Consider the following 25,575-nt stretch of genomic DNA (forward strand, 5'->3'; position numbering starts at 1 on the left):
CTTAGCATACACAAGGCCCTGGGTTCAACTGCTAGCACCAAAAAAAGTAATATGTGATACATAAACATTACACATAAAGATTATAGTATGTGTATAATACATATCACTGAATATACAAATATTACATATGGAGAAGTAAAGATTAAAAAGGTTGAAAAGAATGGAATCCAAAGAACAGATGGATAATACTAGCCACTGGCAGCAATCTGACACTTTTACCTCTGAGACAAAAAGGAAGAATGGCTACAGAGGTAATGACAGGAGGGAAATAACAGAAATTAAGTAAGTTTAAATCAGATGGCCTTGATTTTCTCTATGAAGAGATAGTGGATAACAGGAATGGAGTGTTAGCCTATAAGAGTGGGGACAGCACAAATGAAATATGCATGAAAGCACACAGGGACTGGTGGATAACTGCACACCAAAAGTTTTAGTGATAACTTAGAAGACAGACTGTTGACTAAATGGGTAAACCATGTAAAGACTCCAAATTAAACTTTCATCACCACTTCTGAATAAATTATATGAAAGCAAAACAAAAAAGGAACAAAGAAAATTAACCACTTCTGAATAAATTACATAAAAGCAAATCAAAAAAGGAACAAAGAAAATTAACCACTTCTGAATAAATTACATAAAAGTAAATCAAAAAAGGAACAAAGAAAATTAATTCAAGTGGCAGGTAGAACCAACCAAGAGTATGATGGAGACAAAGTCTAGGATGACAGTGGCACAACAGCACTAGAAGAACATCAAGGCATTCAGCAGAGTGTGAATGAGAAGCTGGAAGATACAGAGATATCACAAAGAAAGCATGTTTCTTCAACCACAAAGAAGAAAGGTAATTCTAAGTGCTAGGAAAAGAAAACTTGGCATACAAGTCAGCTAAGATACAAATATGCTATGATTTTGAGTAAACAATAAACAAAATGTTTGAAACATCTGTTGAGTGGCAAAATACCAGGGGCCCAACTCCTCCTCTATGATTATGCAGTAAATGTCATACATGGGCATCAGAATGTAAAGTCTACTTGACTACTTTTTAATTTTCAGAACCAAGAGAGAGCTCAAGAAGGGGAAGTGGAGCAGGAAGGGACAGGAGGAGAGATTAGGGAGTTGAGATAGAGTCTAGTAATTCCGAAACAGAGGCTTAAAAAGTTATTTAGGGTTGAGGATGTACCTCAGTAGTACAGCATGTGTTTACTATGTATGACACCCTGGGTTTGATCCCCAGCACCATATTGAAAAAAAAAAACTGGGTATGGTGGGCACACACCTGTAATCCCAGCAGCCTGGGAGACTGAGACAGGAGGATCTCAAGTTCAAAGTCAGCCTCAGCAAAGGCAAGGCACCAAGCAACTCAGTGAGACCCTGTCTCTAAATAAAATACAAAATAGGGCTGGGGATATGGCTCAGTGGCCAAGTGCCCCCTGAGTTCAATCCCCCCCCTCAAAAAAAAGAGAGAGAGTTATATAATAATAGATGAACAAAAAATAAAAATGAAATGGGAGGTTGAGGTTAAATTATTTTGTTGTTGTTGTTTCAAGGTGATTAAATCAAGATGAAGACAAACAAATCATTTTAAGCTATAAGGGTGTACACAACTCTTATGAAAAGTAGAGTTAAAACATGGTCATCTTGGCATCTTTGAAATGAAGAAAGATTAATCTAGGGCTGGGATTGTAGCTTAGTGGTAGAATACTTGCCTAGCACAGATGAGGCAATGGGTTTGATCCTCACCACCACATTGAAATAAAGAAATAAAATAAAGGTATTGTGTCCATCTGTAACTAAAAAGAACTTTTTTTAAAAGATTAATCTATGTATTACATGAATGATTCATGCACATTACTCTTTATTGTAATAACTTTAAAATGAGAGAAAATCAGACAGTTTGAAAATTATTCATTTTTTGAGTCAAAAAAGGCAAACATTGGACATTGTGTGTTGGCCTCCTATTTCTTCTTTAAAGTATAATGCAATTTCTAATTTTTCCAGAAAATTTTTTACACAAAAATAAGTGAAGGGGTGGTGTGGATGGTTGAAGTTTTAAGAGTTGGTTACTGAAAATAAGTGATAAAAGTCACTGAGAGAAATGAAAAAGAAAGCTAATGCTAGAAATCGGAATGTTATAGTAATGACATCAATCCACATGGTCCTTTAACTGTTTCCAGTAATCCAACTGTTTAGTTGTTCCAGATTGCAGCCCTTTATGATCAAAGAGAACAAGAAGTCAACAGCCACAGAATAAGTGAACTGTGTCATAACAGAGGAGTAGAAAGAAAAGGAAAGCAAGAGATGGCTGATAAAGGCAAATACAACAATACATAAACAAATCCGTACTCCTGGTAAAGTCAAATGGTAGGCATTAAACAGAATAAAAATTTAAAAAATGAATAAGAAGCTAGACATGCCAGCACACACCCGTAGTCCCAGCTACTGGGGAGGCTGAAGCAGAGGATCATTTGAGCCCTGGAATTTAAAGCCTGAGCATCATAGCAAGAATGCCTCAAAACACAGACAACTGATTAAGCAGAAAAACTAGTTTAATATTTCAAAAACCAAACTGTTATGGAACACAAGGTTAGAGCTAAAGAGAATGGACTAAAGTTAAGGTGGTCCCAAGAGCAATAAGATAGAAACAAAGAGTAATAATGCCACAAGCCAAATGTCATCCCACAAAATAAATGAGGGAATGACCAGGAAAATGGAAGACAGGGATTAGAAGGTGGTCAAAGACACTTAGAGGCTTCACAGTAAGTATCTTAAACAGAGACAGAGATGTCATGCTATAAACACAGCAGTAGGGAACTCGAAGATCACCCAGTGGTAACCTCAAAGCTCAGGCCCTTCTGCAGAGGCACCAAAAGCCCAGCACTGGTCTCTAGTACTAGTCACTGGATGCCTTTGCTTCTCAACTTTATTGTTACAGATTTTTTACCACACGCAAAGTATCCTTTTATTCCTCCTTCACTTCCAATTAAGAAACAACTCAATCCTACCGCACAATGACAACACCTAGTGATAAAATAATTAAATGCTTACCCCTACTTTCCGTAAGAGATCCCCCACGATGTTTAGTGCTGATATCCTAGCAGAAGGAGTTAGTGGACTGGTTCCAAAACCATTTGGTATAGCTAAAGAAAAAGAGAGTGATGACATTAGCAATTCCCTTTACATTTGGGTTTTGTTGTTGCAACAACAGAGTACAGGCTCCAAAGAAAATCAATATACTATTTCAAACTAACCCTTTCTCTTATGTACATGTATCTCTGAGTGTAACATTTATCTTTTAAACTTTATTTTGGCCAGGGACAGGAGAAACCTTTGGCTTCCCCATCTCAGTGATCTAAAAAATATTCCCCATATTTTCCCTCAGTAGTTTTCTAAATCTTTTTTTAACATTTAGATCATTTGAAGGTTAGGGGGATGGTTCAGTGGAGAGTATTGTAGCATACATAAGGCCCTGAGTTTTAATCTCCAGCACAGCGGGCAGGAGGAACCTAGATCATTCAAAGCACCTATAATTTATGGTTGCCTGAGACATAATGTAGAGGGAGCTGGGGATATAGCTCAGTTGCTATAGTGCTTGCTTCACATACACAAGGCCCTGGGTTCAATCTGAGCACCACCAAAAAAAAAAAAAAAAGAGAGAGAGAGAGATAATATAGATATCTAAATGTTTTTCCTCCAAATGGATAGCCAATTGTCCTAATACCATTTAGGTAAGACCTCACATCTGAAATAGGACTATAGATTGAATTCCTAACTATTTATATATATTTCAGTTTCACTGAATTATTTAAGTCTATGCCATGAGAAGTATTACTCTTTTCATTTTAACTGATAAAAATGTGTTAATGGAGTACCATATAGAAGTAATTTAATTAATATAGTGTTAAAATCTATTTTTGCTATCTAAGAAGGCAAAGCCCCTTCTTGTTATTAGCCTATTTCAAACTTTTCTTGACCATTCTTACACATCTACTATTCTAAAATAACGAACTTCAACTTCTCAATTTTAAAGATCCTGTTAGAACTTTTATTAGAAGGTTCCAATATACAAATGTATCTATAAAAAGAACCAATAAAAAATAACAACCATCATACTCTGTAATTAAATATTTTTTATAAATTTTTTTTTAAATTTCTTTTTTCTTTACAATTCTTTTTTTTTAAAAGAGAGAGTGAGAGAGGAGAGAGAGAAAGAGAGAGAGAGAGAGAATTTTTAATATTTATTTATTTTTTTTTTTTTGGTTCTCAGCGGACACAACATCTTTGTTGGTATGTGGTGCTGAGGATCGAACCCGGGTCGCACGCATGGCAAGCGAGCGTGCTACCGCTTGAGCCACATCCCCAGCCCCATATTTTTTATAAATTTAAAAAAAACTGAGTTGTAGATGGACACAATACCTTTATTTTATTTATTTATTTTTATGTGATGCTGAGGATCGAACCCAATGCCTCACATTTGCTAGGCTAGCACTCTACCACTGGGCTACAACCCTAGCTCTCTGTAGTTAAATATTTTTTAAAATTTTTAAAAAAATAAAATTGTATCTATTTGTCAACCCTGCCTTAGGGTTTATATCTAATTCTGTGCCAAGGCAGGCCCTGTGTCCTGTTTACTCCTTAATAAAAACTCTAACGGGCTATAAAAGAATGTGCACTGTCTTTGGTCTCACCCAATCTAGGCTTTCAACTATTCTGATTGGTAAACAACCAAAGAATTTTCAGAACTTATCTGTATGATTCTAATTAACAGCATAAAAGCAAAACTTTGTTAATTCTCAGAGTTCGATAATTGTAAAGTATCTGACAGTGAGAGCTTCTGATGACAGCTATAAACTACAGTGTCTGCTGTATATTCAGCAGCAAACTCAGAACATTCTACTATAATTAATAACTAGTGCTATATGACTACATAGCATTTTCACTTGCTTTACCTACTTTCGTCTCATAATAAGCCTAAGACAATTTGATTAATTGAAATGTGGTTAGTACAACTGATAAACTTACTTTATATTTAATTTCATTTCAATCAGTTTTGTGCACTTTTTTTTTTTTTTTTTTTTTTTTTTTTGTGGTGCTGGGGATCGAACCCAGGGCCTTATATATGCAAGGCAAGTATTCTATCAACTGAGCTATATCCCCAGCCCTTCAATCAGTATAAATTAAAAGTCATATGTGGCTAGGGGCTACTTTATCAAGCAGTCCAGATACAGTTTACTGTACTAATTGCCCAGACAGCAAATCTCCTTCTATTACTCTGAAAGTTAAAGCCCTATAATTTAAAAAGGGTGGGAGGAAAGACTGCTTCAGTTTGGGATGAAAGCAGCATGGAAGAGTGAGAATAGCTGAGATATGAGCTGCAAAAACTAAAATCTGAATCGAGAGCTTTGGGATTTCCTTCTAAGGTTCTATCTAGTGACTACTAAGTGGTTTTTGTTCTTCTCCGGATTGCTTTTGCCATTATCTGTCAGCAAAAGCAATATTCTCAAACTACAGCTCACCAGTTACCCTGAAGGTCACCTTTGATGACAGCAGCTCCTGAAGCATGTTAACAGAATGGGCATATCTATTCAAAACCTCTAGTTTTACATAATACTGATAAGCAGCAAAAGCAAGAAATAAAACTGTATTTAAGTATGGTTCCAAAACTTGAGTGTGAAGAGGAGATGTGCACAAATACAATAAACATTAGCACACAGTAAGAAACTTAAAATGCTCAAGACAATTGTATTGAAGTAGTTAAGATTATAGATGGTTTTGATTTTCATTTTTTCTTTTTTTTGTTTTTAATTTTTCTTCATGGGGCTTGTTCAATGGTAAAATACTTGTCTAATATGAGCAAGGCCCTGGATTCAATCAATACCCAGCACCAAAAAAAAAAAGCCCACCTGCATGAATATGTTCTACTCCTAGAATTAAAAAGTAAACTTTCTTGCTAAACTTTTCACTTTTTAAAATCTCAATTAGGCTGTTGATGTCTTAAAGGCAGCCATTATTTGTTTCCTACATAGCAGTGGCTGAGGAAAACAGTTGCTCTGCTTCAAAAGCACTTGATTGAACCAACTTTTAAACTGCAGTTACTGATTGAACCTTAGCAACTCCTGTTTCATCAACAAATCCTCTTCAGTTGATAATCTAACACAGTCTCAAAGAGAAAGACAAACCTTTTGGTGAAGGAAAACTATTTTCTGTTCCTTTGCCAACAGGAGTAGCTGGCAAAGAGAGTGAAGCCTGGACAGCAGAATCCATCTTCTCACAGTCCAACGTGGGAGAACTGGGAGCTGACTTTCGGGTCACTTCCTGTTGTCTCTCCCGAACTGCTAGTTCTTGCCTTAAGTCTGCAATGTTGCAAACAAAGACAAGAATATTCACTAGAGGGAGCAAATACATTAAGCAAAGTCACATCTGCAATGTCATAAAGATCTTCTTGCTCAAGTACTATTTCTCAGAAATGAAATTCCTATTTAACAACTTCTATTTCAAGGGAAATAAAAATGACAGCTCTGCAATCTGAATGATTTCTTGGAATTTAAAAATACTATAACCTCAGAGAATAGTCACTATGTCCAAATGCAAAAAAGAAATAAGGCCAGGTCCAAAATAGAACTCAGAATATACCTATATGACATAAAAATAAATATTCTTTACCAACTCATTTGCTTTCATTTTGAAATGATGGAGTTTAAAGATTACTGCAAAATCAATAAAATGTAGTTTTGTAATTTTAAATGGGTTGGGATTTTTAATTATCATGAAATATTTTGTTTTAGAAAAATATTCAGAACAGTTTTTTTCTTTCAAATATTGGATTTTTAACCCAAAATTAATATTCTCTTTTCCAGTTACACAACCAACCTACAGAACATTTGCTTATGTTAAAAAAAGAGGCGGGCTGGGGTTGTGGCTCAGCAGCAGAGCACTTGCCTAGTGCGTGAGAGGCCCTGGGTTCAATTCTCAGCACCACATATAAATAAATAAGTAAAAAGAAAGGTATTATATCCAATTACAACTAAAAATAAATAAACATTTTTTTTAAAAAAAAAAGGATGCAAAGTTATTCCGATCCTGGGATCCAAAAGAATTCAAAACAGGATCACAGATTATACACATCTGTGCTCCTAACAACATTAATTATAATAGCTAAGAGATGTAAGAAAACCAATGTCCAGGGCTGGGGATGTGGCTCAAGCGGTAGCGCGCTCGCCTGGCATGCGTGTGACCCGGGTTTGATCCTCAGCACCACATACCAACAAAGATGTTGTGTCCGCCGAAAACTAAAAAATAAATATTAAAAAAAAAAAAAAAAAAGAAAACCAATGTCCATCCATGGATGAATGAAGAATATGGATACACATAACAGAATATTATTTAAAAAGAAGGATATCCTGTCATATTACACCGATAAACCTTAGGACACTATGCTAAGTGAAAATAAGCCAGTCACAAAAAACACAAATACTGTATAATTATACTTATGTGAAGTGTTTAAAGAAGTAAACTCACAGAAACAGAAAGTAGAACTATGATCCCAGGGGGTGGGGAAGAACATGAGAGTTGCTGTTTATATGGTTTATATAGTTTCAGTTTTGCAAGATGAAAAAGTTCTAGAGATCTATTACTCAATAATGTGAAAATACCTTGCACTACTGAACTATGCACTTTGGCTAACATTAAGACAGGCGTGGTGGCACATGCCTGTAATCCCAGCAGCTTGGGAAGCTAAGCCAGAAGGATCGTGAGTTCAAAGCCAGCCTCAGCAACTTAGCAAGGCCCTAAGCAACTCAGTGAGACCCTGTCTCTAAATTAAAAAATACAAAAAAGGGCTGGGGATGTGGCTCAGTGGTTAAGCACCCCGGGTTTAATCCCCAGTACCCAACAAAAAAAATGGCTAAGACATTAACCACAATTGTAAGTAAATAAGATAAAGTTAATATTTTATACATTATATAAACTATAAGAAGCTCTACAGACGAATACATCAGGAGGGGGGACACACAAAAAACAATCTATAAAACAGTTGTTATGGTTTGGATATGAGGTGTTCCCCAAAAGCTCACGTGTGAGACAACGCTAGCAAGTTTAGAGGTGAAATAATTGGGTAAGGAGAGCCTTAACTTAATCAGTGCATTAAGCCACTGATATGGATTAACTGGGCAGTAACTATAGGCAAGCAGATTATTAATGGAGGAGATAGGTCACTGGGGACATGCCTTTGGGGTTTATATTCTGTCCCTGGTGAGTGAGTCTCTGCTTCCTGGTGGCCATGTCCTGAGTTGCTTTCCTGCACCATGCTCTACTGTCATGATGTTCCACTTCACCTCAGGCCCAAAACTACAGAGTCAGCTCCTCTGTGGACTGAGACCTCTAAAGCTCCAAATAAACTTTTTCTCCTCTATGTTGTTCTTGTCAGGTCTTTGGTCACAGTAATGAAAAAGCTAACTAAACAACAGTCAATAAAGATTGGAAAAAGCTCTCCAAGAGTAATCATTTACTACAAATTAAAAAGCAATGAAGCTGGGCATGGTGGCACATACCTGTAATCCCAGCGGCTGGGGAGGCTGAGCAGGATGATCAAAAGTACAAAGCCAGCCTCAGCAACTTATGGAGGCTCTAAGCAACTTACTGAGACCTTGTCTCAAAATAAAAAATAAAAAGGGCTGGGGATGTGGCTCAGTGGTTAAGGGCCCTTGGGTTCAATCCCTGGTATCAAAAAAAAAAAAAAAAAAAAAAGCAACAGCAGCAATGAAAAGCCAGGCACAGTGGCACATGCTATAATCCCAGTGACTCCAGAGGCAGAAGCAGAAGGTATGGTCAGCCTCAATAACTTAGGAGCCTATTTTATTTTTTATTTTGAGACAGGATCTGTTGTCAGCAAGTTCCTGTCTCAAAATAAAAAATAAAATAGGCTGGGGCCAGGAATGGTGACACATGCCTATAATCCCTGCAAGTTGGCAGCTAAGGCAAGACGAAAGCAAGTTCAAGGCCAGCCTCAGCAAACTTAAATGAAATCCTGTCTCAAAAAATAAAAAAGGGCTGGGAATATGGTTCAGTGGTTAAGCACCCCTGGGTTTAGTGCCTAGTACCCAAAAAAAAGAAAAGAAAAAAGTGATTTTCAACTTTCAAATGAATTTATTTTTGAATAAATTTTAAATATGTTTTTATTATTGATGATGTTGATAAACAATGTGAGAAAGTCCTTAGTCATTGCCAGAGGGAGCAAAAAGGTACCGATTTATGTAAAAAATGAGCTTGTATATTACGACAACAAAACCTTCATTTTCTTTACCACTTATAAGAATTTCTTCCTGGAGGCCTGGGGTTGTGGCTCAGTGGTAGAGTGCTTGCCTGGAATGCATGAGGCACTGGATTCAAACCTCAGCACCACATAAATAATTAATTAATTAATTAAAGTATTGTATCCATCTACAACTAAATAAAATTTTTTTAAAAAAATTTATTCTTAGGAAATCAAAGATGCTCCTAAATATTATGCATGAGGATCCTAATCATAGCACAATTTACAGTGGGAAAAAATAGTCACCAATAAAGAACTTCTTAAAATATAACTATAATAAAATAGTATGTAGCATTTTTTTAAATATTTTTAGTTGTAGATGGATACAATGCCTTTATTATTTGATTTATTTTTATGTGGTACTAAGGATGGCGAACCCAGTGCCTCACAGGTACGAGACAAGCACTCTACCACTGAGCCACAACCCCAGTTTCTATATAACATTTTAAAAAATCTATTTTATATAATTTCTTAATGGTACAAATATAGAATTCCCTATGTAGAATTCTCTGTTAAAGGCAAATGTTAAGGAGTGAAAAAAATACACTTGTGTGTATCTGATTGGGTGTGTGAAAGATAAGTGACAGGAACTATATAAAGGGAAAAAATAGATATGCATAGTCATAGAAAAGAATAGAAAGAAATATGCCAAACTCTTAGTGGATTCCCTCCAAATAAAGGGATTGGTACGATCTTCATCTTCTTCAAGATACTCTGCATTCTACTAAAAAAGGGGAGAAGGGAAACTATTTTGAGGAAAATATATATTAACTATATGTATAATAAGTATACAATAGTATGTACATATTTAGTGCTGTGTGCATAACAAAATTATTTAGGCATAAATAGTAAGAAGACCAGGTATGCTGGTGCATGCCTATAATCCCAGCAGCTCAAGATGCTGAGGCAGGAAAATCAAAGTCAGCAGCAGCAACTTAGCAAGAACCTAAGCAACTCAGTGAGACCCTGTTTCAAAATAAAATATAAAAAAGGGCTGGGATATGGCTCAGTGGTTAAGTGCCCCTGGGTTCAATCCCAAAAACAAAAAACAAAACAAAACAAAAAAGTAGTATGTAAAAACCCCAAACAAACCAAGCAATATATGTACAGTGGTAATAATTAAAGCTTTGAAAAACAGACCAGGATTTCAATCCTAGCTGACAAGCTATACTGCCTTGGAAAAACTCAAATTCTCTGTGCCTCAGTCTTCTCCTCCTTAAAATAGGGAAAATCTACCTCTTAGCATTGAGGACATAGGTATTAAGAAAATAAACAGATTAAAAGCATTCAGGGCAACTTAAAAGAAGGTGAGGGCTAGAGACTAGCTCGCCCATAGAGTACTTGCCTAAGTGAAGCCCTAGGCTCAACCATCAGCAACACAAAAAAAAAAAAAAAAAAAAAATTAACATAGAAAAAAAGAGGTTGACTCCTTAGCTTACTAGACAGCAAAGTAATAGATAAACATCCTCTAAATTATAAATCTTACCTCTTGCTTCATCCTTTAACCTCTGTACAGAAACCAACAAGGATTCCTTTTCATCGAGTTCACTTTCTAAAAATGCATTTCGTTCAATGGCCTGATTTAGCCTTTGTTCAAAGTCTTCCAGTGAAACTATTGTTGCCCTTAAAAAAAACAGTGCCCATGAATTAAATAAACAACTGTACAAATTGCTATTATAAAAAGAAACAGTTTATCTCCCACCATTTCTGACCTAGCCAGTCTGGCCCAGTTCAAAGAGAATGATCTCAACCCATTTAACAAACATTAACACAAACCTAATATGAGCCCCTCCCACTCTATGCTCTGACCTTCATCCCTAACCTTCTCCAGTCTTCTGCCTTAATTCCTCATCATCTGGATTATTCTTTAATAACCTTTGTGCCTCCTCTCCAACTTTCAATTCCTCAGTATTATCTTCTCAAAACCTGTTATTACTCTTTTGTTTAAAAAATTTAAAAAAACAAAACACAAGGTTCTTCACAACCTGGCCCCAACCACATTTAACCACTCTATCACATTCAGCAAAACTGTGTCAAGACAACTCAATCAAAGTGAAACTAGTAATACCCAAAGCACCTTCCTACCTCTCTACCTTTGCATCTGTCCCTTCACCTGTTTAACTTCTCTCCTCCTTATAGACTCCAATATCTGCAAAGGCTTTCCTGGTTCCCACAGGTACTCTGCTGCTCCCACCTCTGTACAGCCAGAGCAGCCTATATACTCTTTTTGCCACAGTATTTGCCACAGTGAATGTTCTTATCTGTCAGCCCCAAGGATAGTAACTTGCTAAGCTGTTATTCCACAATATTAGCATTATGTCAATCACTTAAGAGCCACTTGATAATATTAAGTAATACCTTACAATAACTGTAAAGTAACAGGCATTAAGTCTGGAATGGTTAAGAAATAACTAATTACAGAGGCACGAAAATTTGGCAATAGTAATAGCAAACCACCATAGGTCGTTAAGGCAAAGTCACTGGTCAGCATTCAAACAGAAGAGAATGAAAAGAACTATAAACATAAAGAGAGATCCACAGGGAAATAACTGCAAAATTCAGGTAGAAGACATGAGGACCTACAGAAAGCATGGTAGTGTTTTATAGAGAAGAAATGGCAGAATGCATGAGACATGCCTTGAAAAACAAGAAGGATCAACAACAGTGCATGGAGAAAGAAAAAGAAAAAATTAAAAGAAAAGTTTGGAAGGATGTTATCTGGGAAGACAAGGATTTGGGGTGTCTTTTAATCCAACAAAACACCAAAAGGAAATGCTCTGAGAGTAAGATCTAGGTGAGAGGGTGAGCCTAATGATACAGATTTCAAACTTTGGTTATTCTCACAAAACACACATCATCATTTACCTCTTCGCTCTCTCCAGGTCATCATTGGCCTGTTCCAGCTCTCTCACATATTTATGCAACTGCTCTTTAATGGCCCGGGTCTGACTTAAATCATCTTCTAATACTGAGACCTGCTTGTAGCTCTGTGCATACTGATGTTCTAGTTTTTCCTGAAGGTATAGATATAGAGAAGAAGGAATAGGTCATTAATATATAATCTCCTTTAAAGGATGTAACCAAAGTTAAGGAGGGAGGGACAAGGAATCACAATCTGTTGACTGTGCTCCTCTCCTTTTTTACAGTATTTTAAAAATAACTAAATATTCTATTCTATGTGTTTTAACTCACATAAAATTAAGTCAACCATTCTCCTCTCATAAAGATATCTAATAATGATCTCTGAAAAGAAGTAAAATAATGAAACCTTGGCCTCAACATTCCCAGACTTAGTAGGGGAGCATCTGGGTTCTCAAGCTGAATGCAACCCAGTGCAAACAGTAGCAGACTGCCATCAGAGTCTAGATTCCCTACCCCTTATTTGTCTCCCCACCTTTCCCAAACCACCCACTCCCTTCAGAAATACTCCTAAGCATATAGTTATGGCAGGTGGTGAAGAACAGAGAAAGGGGTCAACCTTTTTATGCCTGAAAATTCCTATTCAGAAGGGAAACTTTAACACAAATTAAACTCCAAAATGAAGGGGCTATGAACAATAATGAAATAAATGCACATTCCATATAAATAAAATTTTAAAGTACTGTACTATAAGGCAAATGATTTGTCAAGTAATCAGGCAGCTTTTGAAAACTAGAGGAATTTTAATATAACCAGGAACGTTACAACTAGAAAACTGAGCGCCATTAAGTTTCTAAGTGAACTTCTAAACACTGATCCACCTTCCTTTGGTTCTAGGAAAGAAAACATTTTATTCAAAAATTCACTTGAAGCCTTTTTTATATCTTTGTTGCCTCTTTCTCTTACACAGACTTGAAAAATATACTTCTCATTTTAATAAAACCCAGTACATCAGACACCAGCTTCTCCTGCCACAATTACCTTTAACGCCTCCACTTCATATTTCAGTCTTTGGTTATCAGCTTGCAGGTCTCTGTTTCTTTGTTCAGCCTGTACTAATTGTGCCTCCAACTCTGCTTCTAATTCTCTGCTTCCCTCCTGGAATTCAACTAGTTCATCACGAGCTTCCTGGAAGCTAATGAGAATAAAGCAGCAAAGATGAGTAATAATAGGAACTACAGGATCATAGTGAAGACAATGATACACCAATTCAATAATTTTTGCCTGAAAATTAATGTTCTCATAAAGTATGCTACACACTAAAGACAATCTGGTCTATATTTCTTATCTATATATTCAGAGTTCAATGAAAATGAGTTATAAACCCCCAAAAGACTCACAAATCAGTGATTAAAATATTTATAAAAAGTCTACATAGTTTAATAACATTAGATTTTCCTCCATAGAAATTAAAGGAAGGGGGCAGGGAAGGCATCTTTATTTACACTAGAGTAACTACAATTACCTTCAATTCTGTCCAGTAGTACTCTCATATCACAATAGAGTTGTTATAGATTTCTTTCTTTTTTGCAGTGGTGGGACTGAACCCAGGGGCCTCACACATGCTAGGCAAGCACTCTACCATGGAGTCATGTCCCCAAACCCAGATATCTCTAAACATCATTTATTCTCACTACCAATTCAAAATGAGGTATTATACACCCCCAAATCTTTATTACTTAATGCAGTAACATAGCACAAATTAGTTTAATATTTAGATGACTGTTTTTAATATAATTGGTTTCCTCTGTATTTCTATCATTTAACTTTATGCATTTAAAAACATTCTGAGAAGAGATTGATAGGCTTCAAAGCCATGTGCAACACAAAAAAAGGTAAAGAGCCCCTGATGACCTTCTATCTCCACTGATACAATAGAGTAGCTAGCTGGAATGATACCAGTGAAAGCACAATTAAAAGTTTGATAACATTTAATAAATTCTGTTAACCAACCTAGGAAAATGTATAAATACTTTGGAAAGATTCTACTTTTTTAAAAAAGCAATTTTAGACCAGTTTTGGTGCTGAAAAGTTATTATCCATAAGTTTTTCTAACCAAGTAAATTAACTGAAATTTTATAAAATGCTCCATAGCCCTGAAGTTCATCCCTAACACCCTCAAAGCCTGCCTATCTCCAGACACTAATAATGCATGCCTGAAAAGAACCAGAGTCTAAGAATCTTCGTGTGAGAAACGACACACACACAGCAGGCCAAAGATGGCCCACTCTAATAAATACAACTGGAGGTGACCCATCTTAAATCATAAAATCACAAATGACACTTTTCCTACTATTTTTAATAATTATAACAATATAAAAATTTACAGCATTTTAGTAGTATTTAAATGCAAGCAATGTTATGGCTATTTCTAGAATCATATACCTAAATCTGATACTCTAAATTTAGATTAATGTTTTTTAAAAAATGCACAAGCTAGATATGGTGTGTTCCAAATGTCCTCCCCTATTTTTAGTGTACTTTTCAACTTTACCTTTGTTTATACTTCAAGGAAAGTTCCTTCCAATAAGCAGTTTCCTCCTTTAAACTTGAAAAATCTGGTATATCTTCACCATCCATGATCAAGAAAGCCTATGAAATATTAAAGACAAACTGTTGTAAGTTAAAGAGAGAACATAAAAATCTAAGCAAAAGTATAAAATCTGGGGCAACACAAAATCTGTAGCATCTTGGAGCTAAATATGAAATATTCTAGGAACAGTTAACTCATTAGTATTACTCAAGTACATGCCCCACTTCACTGCCCCACTCAGGAACAACCAATATTGTGACAAAGTCTTGATAGGAGATAAAATCAACAAAGTCCTTTGGCACAAAGCCAGTGAGGCACTTTCAATTGCAGCACTAGGTTCTAGGTTACTTGGCCCCATCCTGCACACAGAGTTCCAGCAGTTGGGTTATGGTCAACTAGTCTTCTAGGAATCAGGTAATAAAAGTAAGCACAATGTCAGAGACTCTGCTACTGCATGCCCTTCCTTGTTGTATAATTGCATCAAAACATCTGCTTTGGAGCATTTCATGCCAGGTGACACTGCCAGAAGATGGGTAATAATTTACTACTTCCAAATTTCTAAAATCTTCCTATTATATTCCCTCCCCTAATGCTGGAGATTGAACCCACGGCCTCACACTTGCTAGGCAAGTCCCCCTATTAATTATCTTTTAAGTCCAAAGCTTCTTCCAAAGTCCAGTCATCTCAATCTTCAATTATCATTTGTCTTGGTTCTTCTCCCAAGACATTGGGGGAAGGGGGTAATCTATTTGTTTAACCTTGTTGTTGGATCAGCTAAACACCCAATTCATAGTCAGGCCAGATGGAATACCAAAAAATGTTAGGTCTACTCTAGATTCATGCCTAGGGTTTCCTACAACCTCCTCCCTAAGCATTCCACTTGATATTTCAGTAATGCCATTCAAAATTGTCTTATCACACCATGCTATTTCAGGCGTGGATGTTTTCACTACCTGAAATGTTTCTCCATTCCTTGCATTTGGAAAGCTCCTATTTTTCCTTAAAATCCAGCTATCATCTTTTCCAGACTTTCTTGCCCTCATCCAAAGAGCATTAAAATCTCCTATACTCTTAGGTTCCTCTATCCCACACACATACTTTCAATGATAGCAATGTATTTGCTAACAGTTTTATGGCTCCTATTAGTCTGTGCATTGTCCTTATTTATTTCTGTCCCCGCACAATATCTGCACAATTTAAGAAAATGCTCAACAATATTTACTGAATTAAAACATAATTGATTCAACCTAACACATACTGGGAAGCAAGAACTCAAAACTAGCTTTAAAATTAAATTAATAAACCCCTGGAGATGTAGATAACTTGGAGTTCATTTAACATAATCCACTTGTGAAGATATGGCAAGAACTCAGTCACAGATAAGAATATAGAACTCTAGGGACCAGGGTTGTAGCACAGTGGTAGAGAGCACTTGCCTAGCACAATGTGAGGCACTGGGTTCAATCCTCAGTACCACATAAAAAAAATAAACTAAATAAAGGTACTGTGTCCGTCTACAACTAAAAATTTCTTTAAAAAAAAAGACAAATTGCAAAACGACCCAAATATTAAAAACAACAAAAAAGAACACAGAACTCCAACTTCAGGGTGAGTACACCAAAGAGGGATGAGTATGGTTTTTAATCTAACAGAAGTATAAAGTAACTTTATATGTTAAGTTTAATTCCTTTGAGGCCTATTGCAAATGTTTCTTTCTTAATCAAGTCTTGCCTGATCACACCATTTATTATTACCTTAACATCTGTTAGACAATCTCATAATTACCTTAAGTTACCAATTATCTTAAATCAGCTTGTAAGTGCTTTAAAAGAGATGGATCCTTAACACATCTTGTTTCCCTTTCAGGGCACTAAGACTAGCACCCTGCTCAGAGAAAGCACCGAACACTTTCAAAAATTAACTGAATGCCTACTATGCATCAGATATTGTTAAGCACTGAATAAATACTTATTGACCAAACACACCCTCCTCTAATGTGATTATTTCTATACTAGGACACATTTGTCTGAACTATTCCACTCTTTGAGGTGCCATTATAGCATGGCAGCCCTTTAAAATGTTAACCTCACAAGGCTGGAGTCCTGTTGAGTCTGGATTCTAACATTCCAATTCTGCCACTAAATTACTTAAACAGTTTGATCTCTTAGGCCTCAGTTTTTTCATCTAATGAGGATTTGGACTATACTAAACTGACTTATAATTATGTCACTGTACACTGTATGTACACTGATTAGTAAATAATACTAATTTTATAATCCTGTCCCTTCATCAAAGTTTCAAATTCCCACTTCACCTTCTCAAATGTAGAGGTAATCTTATTTGTAATTAATATGCAGTAAGATATGACTAAGGACAAGTTTCATCCAGAAGCAAGGACAAGGTTCATCCAGAAGTAAGAGGGAGCTACATTTCAAAAGACCCAAAGAACTCACAGCCATTGTCATGTGCTACCAATAACTCCTCAGAGTCACTGCCTAAGTCTCCTGAAAGGGAGGAACCCATTTTAACAATCCAAATGAAGTCAATTATAGGACACAAGATCTTTCCCCTAATTGCCCTAAAAATTGTGATAACATTTTAAATCCAACCCTAAAGAAACTGATTATAGAATGGCAATTATCAAGAATACAAGCAACAATAAATGCTGGCAAGAATGTGGGAGAAAAGATACATTGCTGGTGGGCCTGCAAATTGGTGCAACCACTATGGAAAGTAGTATGGAGATTCCTCAGAAAACTTGGAATGGAATTACCATTTGACCCAGTTATCCCACTTCTAGGTTTATACCCAAAGAACTTAAAATCACCATACTACAGTGACACAGCCACATCAATGTTTATAGCAGCTCAATTCACAATAGCTAAACTATGGAACCAACCTAGGTGCCCTTCAACAGATGAATGGATAAAGAAATTGTGGTATGTATACACAATGAAATATCACTCAGCCTTAAAGAAGAATGACAGCATGGCATTTGCAGGTAAATGGATGGAAATGGAGAGAAATAAGCCAATCCCAAAGAACCAACAGTATCTCTGATATGCAGATGCTAATTCACAATAAGGTTGGAGAATAGAGGTACTTTGGACTAGACAGAAGGGAGTAAAGGGAGGGAGAGGGTACAGGGATAGGAATGATAGAACGAATTGAACATTATGACCCTATGTGCATATATAATTATACAACCTGTATAACTCTACATCATGTACAACCAGAAGAACAAGAAGTTATACTCCATTTATGTATGATGGTCAAAATGCATTCTACTTTTTTTTTTCTTTTTTCTTTTTTTGCGGTGCTGGGGATTGAACCCAGGGCCTTGTACATGCAAGGCAAGCACTCTACCAACTGAGCTATATCCCCAGCCCTCTACTTTCATGTATAACTAATTAGAACAAATTTTTTAAAAAGATGTGCCTAATTTTAAAAAAGAAGAAGGAGGAGGAGGAGATTATAAGTTCATGGGCACTGGTTCCTGCATTTGGATATAAGTTACCATTTGAACTCTGGCAACTGAGTGTTAATGAGCAATTCAAATGTTCAGTTTCTGGTACACAATCCAATAAATTATGGTTTTGCAAAATGTTATGAAGACCAGGGATGACATAGGAAGCAATATTCAACTACTATCAACTCTGCATTCCACAAGAAACAGTTGAAAAGAAATGAAAGGTTAAGTCTCTCTAGTTCCTTGATGGCATAACCTGCCTTGTTTATAAATCCATCCACATCACCAGAAACATGGAACCCAGAAGAATCTCAATAAATATTACGTGAATTGACTTATAATCTCTCTTTCATTATTCCCTCTTTCCTTTAAAAAGTACCACTTTCCTTTATTAACATCTGTATTCCTCTTTCAGGGATAGAGTAAGCAAAGACTTGTGGCTAGTTTATTTCAACCTCACAAAATGTACCACCATATATTAACCCAAGAGTATAAAACCTATCATTCTCAGTTGTACAAAATTATCAGTCTGATGCATGCCAAGTTACAGTCAGTCACTTTTGTAGGTAGCACATCAAAAAAGAAGGAGCTGATGGAACTTATCAGGGAGAATCTTGAGGAAACAACTGCATACCAGTGGCCTCAATCATCACCCAGCTTAGTAGTTTTAAATATAAGTGGATAATAGAGAACCACCAGACAAATGGAAAAATACAGTAGCATGAACAAGTAAATCCTAGAACCTACTGAAATTGAGTGGAAAGAGAATTCAGGAAAGAGAATTTTTTTCTGATAAAAGAACTCAGGAGGATTACCCCCCATAAGTCCTGAGATAGTTGGGGGGTTTTTATTTATTTTATTTATTATTTTAAAGGTTGGGGGAGAAAACCTGACCTGATCAGCATAGAGTATAGTACACAGTGGCTCCAACCAGGACTGCAATGAAGAGAAGTCCCAGGATGAAAGCCTAGTCCATCAGGCCCAGAGAGCAGCTCAAATAGGACTGGCTCTGAGAAAAACAGAGAATCCCATAGAATAGACAGTATGCCTGAGAAACTGGATAAATCTGAGATTGTGATGAAGGCACATTACTCTGCCACCTATTAGAAAAAGAACAACTGAAAACCTGGTGGGGGTGGGGGGAATAACATAATGTGATCCTTGCTGGGCACAGTGGCGCATGCCTACAATCCCAGTGGCTTGAGAGACTGAAACAGGAGGATGGCAAATTCAAAGCCAGCCTCAGCAATGGCAAGGTGCTAAGCAACTCAGTTCATTGAGACCCTGTATCTAAATAAAATACAAAACAAGGCTGGAGATGTGGCTCAGTGGTCCAGTACCAATCCCCAGTACAAAAAAAAAAAAAAAAAAAGAAAGTCCTGATCCTTATATAATCTTAAGGATTTCAAATGTAAATTTTTTAATTACTTTTATAGTATTTTAACCAACTGCGATAAGTCCCATAACTTTATAGCCAATAACAACCTTTCCATTTTTTGGTCTTGAATTTGTGGTAAGTTTCTTACCTTGCTGTTTTAAGGCTCAAAGTCTTGGCAAACAAGTTTGCATTCTCTTTTTTATGCCATTTCTCATTTTTTAGACTTTGATGATAATAATTCTTAGTGTTGGTCTTCTCAAAGTGAGTATTTCTTGTCTTTTTAGCCTATAATCATGCAGTAGTCACCTTAGTCCTTAAACATTCTCACTGTCATGCTTTAGATTATCCTTAGATCACATATAAACTGTACAGAGCTGAATGAATAGTGCTACTTCAGCATTCAACATTTTATTGGCTAGCAGGATAATTTTCTTTTGAATTTTCAGTACTCTTTCTGTTATTATGCAGCACTTGACAATACTGCTGCTGACTGTGTGGCCCGTGAACCAGTGTCCTTATGGAAGTTTCTCATGACTGTCAGATGCTACTTTGGCATCTAACATCTATTTGAATGTACTATATTTGAATGTGGAGCCAATCATTCTACAAATAAGATCAGGATTGTTTTAGTCTATAAATGTTTTTCAAATACCCACTTCAAACATTTCAGTGGTGAGGGAGGGTTTTTTGGTTGTTTCTAACCCATGTACTGTATAGAAGAACCTACTGGCAGTTACTGCTTTGAAGAGGGCTTAGTTAACTATTGATCCCTGGAGGACAGCACTGTTTACACCTCAGGGTCCAGTGCTATGAAGTATCTTTGTCTCTGGCTTTTGGTTCTTGAACAGAAACATATTCTTAACACAACTATCAACTTTTCTAACCTATGTTCCCTGATGACAGGTTTTAAATAGCCATTTGCTTGAAAGTTTTTTGAGAATCTAGGTTTATCTCTGACATTCCCTTCATCCAACTACTTTGGTATTAAATAATTCCAGCAAAGTTATTATATGCTTTTACTTCATACATGCTTAATTTTCTTGCTGAATCTTATGTGGGCTTAATGTTGACCCCAATTTTTTTTTAATGAATGAGGCTACTTTCATAACTTGCTTCTTGGCCCTTCAAACTGTATTATACTTTATGCCAGATATCTTACTACTAAAATAATCATCACCTTTTCTAGAACAAACCAATTAAAATTATTTAACCAATAATAAGTCATGGGAGCAGCATAGCACAGTGGTTAAGAGACAAAACCCTGAAGCCAAGCTGCCTGAGTTTGAAATCAGGCTCCTCTGTTTACTAATTGGGTGACCTTAGGCTAGTTACCAACTACTCAGTGCCCCATTTCCTAACCTGTAAAATAGGGGTGGGTAATCAGTAAAATGACATTGTTATGACAATTAAATGGGTTAACATTTGTAAAATACTTGGAATACAGCCTGGCACACAGTAAACAGCATAAAGACTCATTAAATTATAAAAAACTATAATTCAACAGTGGACCTTTGAAGTTTAACCACAAAGTAAACAGGCTTTTCAGAATTTAAAACATGCAAATGATTCCTTAATATTAATTATTTCAGGGAGCTATACTCATATTCCTGTGATACCATCACTACTAAAAATATTTCTAAAACTTCTTTTGGAATAGGCTTTATGAGCCAGGTTAAGAACTAAGCAAAAAAGTTCCATGGTCGCACCTCTTTATTTACTGCTTTCCAATTAGCACAATTCAGCTTGACTCTAATTTTATCATTAGACTTACCCTTTTAAGTATCAGATTCTTTACAAAAAAACAAAAATGTGCTACCACTGCAGATATTCACAAGACTGTTTTCAGGGGCTTAAAAGACAGTGTGTTCAGTTTGCCTCCAGTTACATTGGGAGGATATGTTCACTGTCATCTGAAACTATGTAATTGGAGATATTAAGGGTACAGAAAGTTAGCCAATATAAAAAAAAAAAAAACACCGCTAAAAAATTACTGGAACAGTACATCTATAATTTCCTGACATTGAAATGAAGGCAGATAATTGGGTATTCTCTGTTTCCCTTCCCTTAATACTGTGTCTTTCACGGGTAGGATAAGAAAATTACAACTTTTGCATCGGGCATATCATACCCTATATGACCTTCAGATACCTAACAACTCACTTGGGTTTTAAACAGCCTGTCTAAAATGCCTTGTTTACAAGAACACTACTCTTTGTATAATGGTAAGAAAATCTATTTTATATGATACTGTATTCTTGTTAACAACTGTTAAGAGTGAAGTGTTCTTTGAGAAACACACACCCCCACCCCCGTAGATAATACACACTGTGTTTTACTTCTCCCAAAGGTGACATTTACAGATTTTTTTTAATTTTTCAAAGCCAATCATTATAAGGTGTCTCTTTTGGTTGCATGAGAAGAAATTTTAAGCTTGAGTAATCAACTTTATCTTAGAATGGTTTAAAATGAAAATAAAAAGTTTTGTAGAGTCATGAAAATAAGAATTAAGTTTTAATTAAGGTTTCTACTTATTTCAAATGCTCTTTTTTCCAACTTCAACTTAAGAAAAAATAAGCTACAGGTTCAGAAGATTTAGCTCCTTCTGTCTGAATCAGGTCAATCTCTAACAACAAAACAAGGGTTTTTTTGTTTTTATTCTTGTTCTTTATGTGCTCCAATTTTAAGTAACAATACTTTTAATAATAGTTCTGAACAGATACCATTCATTTACTGTCCCTTTGTTTCTCTACTGTATGACTTAATGCTGCATTTTGCTCCATCAACTTCAGGATTTAGCAAAGTCATAACCCAATCCCTTTTTAAGTGCACTGAAACCAACATAATTTATCAGACAAAATAACCAGCCACCCATGAATAAGCTTCAGAGTAAGATTTTCTTTTCTCATAACTGAATAATTTTTATTTTAGGTAATTCTGCTCAAAAATAGCTGAAAAAATCATTTTCTAGGTTTTGGTATATTTTGGGCAAGTCAATTTTTTCTGCCTTGCCTTCTAGCTGAGAAGGGTCTAAAAATCTCACAAAAAGAAACCCAGAACCTGAACCCTAGAAATGTAAACTCTGATTCAAGCTACGCTTCTCACCAGTTGGCTGAACCCAAGTATAAATCACTTACTTGCCCCCCCAACTGGGCTCAATTTCCCCATCCAGAAAATGAAAATAACAGCAACCGTCACAAGATCAGCGTTCAAAGCTGATAGCAACGAAGTGAAATGCGTGAAGGCACTATAGGAATGGAATCAAATAACCATCAGTGAAAGAACCTTCACTTTCTTGGCACTTAAAGGGTTACCGTCGCTTACTAGAAAAAAAAAAAAAAAAGGAAGAGAACACAAACAACTTGAACCGGTTGGTGACACTTTGCTGAACTCCAAGGGGGGTGATTAGCAGTTTGGGGCGGGGAGTCACCAGAATGCCAATCTGAGACCTACGTGGGCTGCTCCCGCTCTCGCCCCCCGCAGGACAGAGGCGCTGAGAGATCAAAATTCAACCAGGCTCCCAACAACCACAACCTCACAGCAGAAAGAAATTTGGGCAAGGGAGGGCTAAGAGCGCTGCTGCCACCTCGACTGTGCCACCCTTGCGCCACCAGCGCCCTGGCCCACGGTGCCACGTCCCGGCCTCCGTCCCCACCCTAGGACGTGGGCACATCTTCTGGAAGCCAGAGGATTCGCTCCCTTGCAGGCGCCCCTGGTGGGCCACACCTCGGACCAGGGCAGGGAAGGGGCAGTTAGAGCGGTTGGTACAGTTGCCCCACGGACTGGCCCCCCAGAACCAAGCCCTGGCCCGGTCCGGCGGAGCCTCAGATACAGCTCCCGAGCCGGTCAGGCTCCCCAGGGGAAGGCCTCGGCGCCGCCTGCCTGGCTCCGGCCCCTCGGAGCAGCCCCGCACAGCAGACTCACCTCCAATATGTCAACAGCGCATGTTCGCCGCCGCTCGACCGACGTCTCTGCACCGCTGGCCTGGCCAGGCCCGCCCAGCCGCTCAGCTCCGCTCCTCTCGGCAGCCCTGAGCTCCACTCCACGCACCTCCGCGCCCGGCTCCTCCCCGACACGTCAGGGTCTGCCTGAGTGTCCGAGGCCATTCTGTGACGCACGGGGGCGGAGTTCGGAGCATGCGCAGGAGTATACAGGCGTGCTGGGCGGGGCTGTGGCAAGGCTGGCGTCAAAGGGGACGGCCCGATCCCGGCGCGCTGACGTCAAGTCGGCGGTTCCTGCTGCGCAGGCTCTTTCGCACCCTGTGAGTGGTGGGTTTTAGGGCGCTGCGGTTTCCAGAGACTGTGTTACTGGGGAAAATGGTGCCCTAGGGAACTGAGAGAGGGTAACGGGGCGGAGCAGGTTCTAGCTCAGAAAGGAAACACATAAAGATGAACAACTGCTCAAGAAGTGGAAGCTTAAAGGAAGAAAGCCGTTTTAAAAACAACTTTAGGAACTTTTGCTGCACTATGTATAATGCAATTCAAATTTTAATGCTCTTAGGATTGGTTTTGTGGGATTTCTGGAAACAATAAAAACATGTAAGATACACCTCAAGGTGAGAGCAAGTTGAGCCTAGGAGGCCCAGTTATAATTTTGATAGAGACGGACGTAAACAGAATCAATTTAAGAGGGATTATAAGAAGTACCTAAATCAGTGAAGATGAAAGAAAGGGTTGAAGAGGTTTGTGGATAGGATAGCACCTTGAACTGGACTCTGAAGGATATAGGGCTGAAACAAGTGACAATAGTAACTCACTATTGTTGCTCAGTTTGTATATACTAGCAATTGTGCTAAGCACTCAGTCAGCATTATTTAATCAACACAATGACCCCATGAGATAGGTACCTTATTCCCATTTTACAAATGAGGAAACAGACTCAGCAAGATGAAGCTGCCCAAGGTCAACTAGAAAGAGGAGCATTCAAAACTCAAGTTCACCCAGACTGAATTTTTAAACTCCATAAAATACTATTTTCCATTACTATACTGCCGAGGAAATATTAATAATACCATTTGCAGGGCTAGAGCTAAGTGCTTTACATACGTCACCTCTCTCAATCCTCAAAACAGGCTGTAGTTATTACCCTCATTTTAAATATTGTAAAATGAGACCCGGAATTTCTGAAGTTTAAACCCAGAAAGTTCTTATTCCCAAGGCCAGTGACCTAGGACATTCTGGAAGCTCACTCAGTTTCTGGGGCTCTGCTTCCCTAGCTGAAGTTCCGCTCTGGCTGATGAGATCACCAGGCAGGGAGGTGATTAATGAAGGCTTTCCTGTAGTCCTGGTGCCAAGGCGGAACAGTCCCACCCCAAGAGGAAAAAATAAAGGCTACAGCTTTTGTCCCTGCCTCCTGGCTGAGGTGGTAGGAAATGCACTGAGTCACCTAATGGCAGGTTAGGCCCCTCAGAAAATGTTGGCCTCATCTTGCAAGCCATGGTCACTCCCACATAGCCTGGACCTAGAACCACGGGTGTTTATTAGGATGGATGTGTTGATACCATCTTAGTGAATGGGCATTGTGTGGCAAAGCTCTCAAGAGTCTTGCACTGATCTCCTTCCTCCAGGCTGGTTGATATTTCTCTGTGGGAGATGCACCCTGGGGCTGAAGATGGTAAATAACATTCAGAACCTTTGCCCCACCCCCTGCTTCCAATATGCCAAATCCAAGAAAATAAAGCACAAAGGAAGATGGAAAGCAGCCTCAAAAGGAAGAAGTTTAAAAATCAGCCTTGTGAAGGTGGTAAAGGTAAATGAGGGCTGTCCCACCCTTCTACCTTCACAAACCATTAAGAAGTGTTTGCTGAGGTCTTTCTTGCACATTGAGCCAAACATCACAGTCCTGAGAACATGCACAATCATCTCACTACCTTTACAGCCACAGACTCTGAGATACAGGAATCAGAGACCAGTGGAGACTGACCATGTCATAGGGAAGGTATGGGATACAAGACCAAACTTTAGCTAATGAGG

General features: G+C 37.7%; 1 protein-coding gene across 4 annotated transcripts in view; it reads right to left on the reverse strand.

Annotated features, from left to right (window-relative positions):
- Window positions 1–23,965, reverse strand: part of Ndel1 (nudE neurodevelopment protein 1 like 1) — a 61,574-nt gene extending 37,609 nt beyond the window's left edge. For 2 of the 4 annotated variants that reach the window (XR_003300933.2, XM_026390476.2), the window contains exons 1-7: window positions 23,528–23,954; window positions 14,721–14,818; window positions 13,208–13,361; window positions 12,173–12,321; window positions 10,794–10,930; window positions 6,177–6,350; window positions 3,046–3,137 (exon numbers count right to left, since the gene is read on the reverse strand). Coding sequence is in view for 3 of the 4 variants with exons in the window: in XM_026390476.2 (XP_026246261.2) it covers window positions 3,046–3,137; window positions 6,177–6,350; window positions 10,794–10,930; window positions 12,173–12,321; window positions 13,208–13,361; window positions 14,721–14,806 (792 nt within the window). In the remaining variant the exon portion in view is untranslated. Of the gene's footprint in view, window positions 1–3,045; window positions 3,138–6,176; window positions 6,351–10,793; window positions 10,931–12,172; window positions 12,322–13,207; window positions 13,362–14,720; window positions 14,819–23,527 lie in introns of all 4 variants that reach the window. The other 2 variants (XM_077801416.1, XM_026390475.2) reach the window with 2 other exon arrangements.
- Window positions 23,966–25,575: the final 1,610 nt, after the last annotated feature.

Source organism: Urocitellus parryii, chromosome 7 (assembly GCF_045843805.1).
Source record: "Urocitellus parryii isolate mUroPar1 chromosome 7, mUroPar1.hap1, whole genome shotgun sequence".
NCBI classification, from domain to species: Eukaryota; Metazoa; Chordata; class Mammalia; order Rodentia; family Sciuridae; genus Urocitellus; species Urocitellus parryii.